Below are 4,537 nucleotides of genomic sequence, written 5' to 3'. Positions count from 1 at the left end.
CTTGCATAGCTGTGGGTGACCACCCACAGCTATAGCGAGTGGCCAGGAAGATGGTCGCAATCAGGGCTGCCATCAGAAATGGTGGGGCCCGGTACTGACAAATTAGGCAGGGCCCCCCTCGTCCCGGGGTATGGGTCAGAAGTGGGCGGAGCTGTGGATGGAGCTACTTTGGGGGTGAGAGATAGGGAAGGCTGGGCCTATTGGGGGCACAGATTAATCATTTGTAACTTCTGTTATATTACTTGCTGTGCTGACATTTTTATTTGCATGTTCTTAATTTAATATATCTAAGCACAAGATGGTGTGTGTGTGTATATATATATATATATATATTATATACACATATACACACACACATACACATACATACACATATATATATAACATACACAAACAAAAGCCTCTGGTGCTTAGCTATATTAAATTAAAAGCATGCAAGTGTGTGCACAGCAAGTGATATAGCAGCACTTACCCACATGTATGTGTGTGATTATATATATATATATATATATATATATATACATACACACACACTGTATATATATACTGTATATATATATATATATATATATAGATATATATATACACACACTGTATATATACACACACTGTATATATATATATATATACATATACACACACACACTGTATATATGCATACATATATATATATACATACACACACACTCTGTATATATATATATATATATATATATATACTGTATATAATACATACATTAGGCACTCCCTCCCTACAAAAGAGCCCAAACTTACCTGGACACTTACCTGGACAGCCAGCGCTGAGTGATGTGCGGTACCGCGTGTCACTGGTGGAATGCACCGGCAGCTGCCAGAGAAGAGAAGAAGAGTCTTGGTGGCATTTAATACATGGAGCAGGTCGCAAGCCAATCACAACTCGCTGAACCGCAGCCGGCCAATCAGCAGCGGCCGCTTCTGATTGGCTGGATGCTGTTCCGCGAGCTGTGATTGGCTCGCGGAACTGCAGCCAATCAGCAGCGGTCGCTGCTGATTGGCTGGCTACCTTTCCGCGAGCTGCTGTGATTGGCTTGCGGCCGGCTCCATGTATTAAATGCCATCAAGTCTCTTTAGTTCTTTGGCTGCCCCCGTTGCATTCCAGCAGTGATGTGCGGTATCGCACATCACTGCATTTCACACCTCCGCTACCCGGGCCCCCTCTCTCTCCGGGCCCGGGACTGGAGTCCCCACAGTCCCCCCTGATGGCGGCCCTGGTCGCAATGGTTAAGACCATCGCGACGATCGGGCTTGCGACGAGCCCTTGTGGTAGGGTGTCGTGGCCGCAAGCCCCAGAGAGATTTCGGCTCTAACAGAGCCGATATCTCTCCCACTGACATCACTCGTGATGTCAGTGGGGCCGCCCCCAAACGGAGGCGTTCACATGGGAACGCCTCCGTTTGGGCAGCCACTCCCCCGGCCCGCCCACCAAAGTGGGCGTGCTGTCACTCAACATCGACAGCACGCCCCCTTTGTAGCGAGACCCGGAGCGACGTTTTGACTGTCGCTATCCAGGTCTCGCGCATGCACACGACGGAGCCGGCTCCGTCGTGCGCATGCGCACTGGGCCACCATCAACCCGCTTGCGCGCTCATAGCGCTCGCGAGCGGGTCTGAATCAGGCCCTGAGTTCCCAAATGGTGTCTCCTTTGACCTACACATTGTAAACCATTGGGAGCAAAGATGTGAATGAGTGAAAAGCATTTGCTACAGTAGGTGGTTGCAGGAAGTGTGCAGATTTTCACCTCTTCCATATGTAGCACAAAAGATGGTTGTTAGAAAACAACAGAAATCAGAAAAATTGTAACCCACTACCCTTCATAAATACCCCCTTTATAAATACTCTGGTGCAAAAAAATCTAAAGGAAAGTCCTGTTAATGCTGGTATAGGGTTTAATATATCTGGAATTTATTTTATGAGATGGCTGCCACAGAATGATGACCTCAGGCAGTGGCAAACGCAGGATTTCTAGAGGGGGGTTTCCAAATGCTTGATTTTAGAGCGAGTGTGGCCAGTCCATGAATAGGGCAGAATTAGTACCCAGTTTTAAATATGCGTCATACAAAGTGTATTGTGTATCATAATTCCAGCATATACAGGACCAGCGATCACAATAAGCCATTATATACGGCAGTAGGGCCATCCATCCTGAGCTTAATGTTTTTATTTTAGTTGTGGGCACCATTCCAGCCTATTGGAGCAAGTCCGGGAGTCTGGAGGAGCAGCAGAAGAACCTAGCACTGCCCTGGACATATATGTACACATAGTGCATGTTTTCCAGATCTCCTAGTTGGCGCACAGGTTATTTATTACTGTCTGATACATGTTAAAAGATCCATAGATGGTGCTAATTATTTCATTTCTGATACTGAGAAGAACATGCAACACTAGCAAAATTCTATTATATTACTATTTCTACTGTGGTCATGTGTGTGCTGGGGAGGGGGGTTTCTAGGCAGCCGGAAACCCCCCCTGCGTTTGCCTATGTCAGGGGAGAGCCAGACCCTGTTACCCACTATAAAACTGCACTTTTTATGGTGGAGATGGGCGCACTTTAGACCTGGAAGCAGTATGTAAATGGCCTTTACAATGAAGGGAGTCTGCAGAATTCCTGGAACATTACCAGGAGCCGATATGGAGAAACACAGGGTTTGGGAAGCAATCCGTACACACAGAGAAAAGAGGTGCTCAGAGGTGACTGCTATATGGGCTGTATGAGACATCTTCTCCGTGTGGGGCCCGACTGAGAAAACTCATCTCTGGAGTATTACAGCTGATGTTTCTCACACAGATGGGTGAATGATCTGAGCTCATAACCCAACGTCCAACTTAATAAGAGGTAACTGTAATCTCTGAGTGAGACAAAAGAAAAGAAACCTCCTGAAGCTCCACTCTCTATGAAATCCTAAAACTGGGTTTGGTATATGGCATATCCTAGCACAAGGGCAGAGGCAGGCAGCAGCCTGGTACCACGGTCAGGGACAGGCGCCCAGCATTAAAAGTTAAGATAGAAACACAGGTAACAGCAGCAGGAGATGGGAGGAAGTAACAGAACCAACATCCAGCACTGAAGTCAGATGTGTATTTGTGTGGGGGGGGGGGATGGGGGGGCTATATACCCCTTTCAATAATGGTATGATTTATTTTTTGTTCACTTGTTCTGGTAAAAATGAAGCACACAGGTCTACAAAAGAGAACAGCCAACTTTATTTAGAATGACTCATTTGTCACTGGAGATATATCCTACGGAGCCAGTCCTCACACACTGTGACGCTATACTTCCTGATATATCACACAGTAGCTGCTCAAAACACCTTTGTTTGGAATATATTTGTAGAAAATGAAGCTGGATGAACAATTGACAGTTTTAAATATTTTTTTAACATATTGTGCAAGGATTTCAGGACCTGTTTGTTTCTCAGAGTATAGACCAGGGGGTTTAGCATCGGGGCCACCGCCGTGTACAGCAAGGAGAGATATTTGTCCTGTTCCGGAGAGCGCTGAAGCCCCGGGACCATGTAGGAACTGAGTGAGGTCCCACAGAATAATAATACAACGGTGAGATGGGACGAGCAGCTGGAGAAGGCCTTTGCTCTGCCCTCTGAGCTACGGATCTTTATGATAGTGGCAATTATACATGTATAAGAGGCTAATATCAGCACAAAGGGGGTAAGCCCCAGAAATATACATTCCACAAATACCAGCATCTCGATGTCTGTGATATCACCACTAGAGAGCGCTATCATGGTTTTCAGATCACAGTACAATTTAAGTATGTTTTGGGAGGTGCAGAATGATAAGGTAGATATCAGCACTGCATAGGTTAATGAAGTAAAAAAGCCAATAATCCAGGAGGCAGAAAATAGTGTAATACACAAGTTTTTGTTCATAATGGTTGTATAGTGCAGAGGGATACAGATGGCGACATAGCGGTCATAGGCCATAAAGGTTAGTAGAAAATACTCCGCCACAACGCAAAATGTAAAGAGGAACATCTGAGTGATGCATCCTGGGAAGGCGATTCTGGTGTCACCTGTTACCAGGATAGAGAGAAATTTGGGAAGGACGCTGGTGACGTAGATGACGTCCTGCACTGAGAGGTTACACAGGAAATAGTACATAGGAGTTTGGAGCTGTGGGGTCAGATATATAAGACCAGTGATAATCAGGTTCCCCAGCACTGTCAGTAAATACATTACCAGGATCCCAATGAAGAGCACAAGCTGAAGATTTGCAGAGATGGAGAACGCCAGGAGGTGAAATTCTCTCTGTACTGTGCAGTTTATGAGATGTTCCTTCATCCTTCCTGCAGGCTCAGGTTCAGCCACAGCAGAAGCATCACAGGGGAACCTGATGGGGTCATTAAGAAGAGAAGATCTTATAATGATACATATAAGTATGCTAAACGTATTGTAATGCCAACATCATATAGGGATATAGAGATTTAGGGCCTGATTCAGAGCCACTCGTAAGCGGCAGCTCGTTCGCTCCGAGCGATGTTTGC

General features: G+C 45.7%; 1 protein-coding gene across 1 annotated transcript; it reads right to left on the bottom strand.

Annotated features, from left to right (window-relative positions):
• Positions 1-3,338: 3,338 nt before the first annotated feature.
• LOC148512585 (olfactory receptor 1G1-like) lies at positions 3,339-4,334 on the bottom strand. Its single transcript, XM_088482043.1, has one exon. The coding sequence runs from the start codon at positions 4,332-4,334 to the stop codon at positions 3,339-3,341; it is 996 nt and encodes a 331-aa protein (XP_088338169.1).
• Between the last annotated feature and the right edge of the window lie 203 nt (positions 4,335-4,537).

Source organism: Taudactylus pleione, unplaced genomic scaffold (genome assembly GCF_031769625.1).
Source record: "Taudactylus pleione unplaced genomic scaffold, aTauple2 ptg000281l, whole genome shotgun sequence".
NCBI lineage: Eukaryota > Metazoa > Chordata > Amphibia > Anura > Myobatrachidae > Taudactylus > Taudactylus pleione.
The sequence above is the reverse complement of the archived record's forward strand: the minus strand, read 5'-3'. Positions and strand labels throughout refer to the sequence as shown.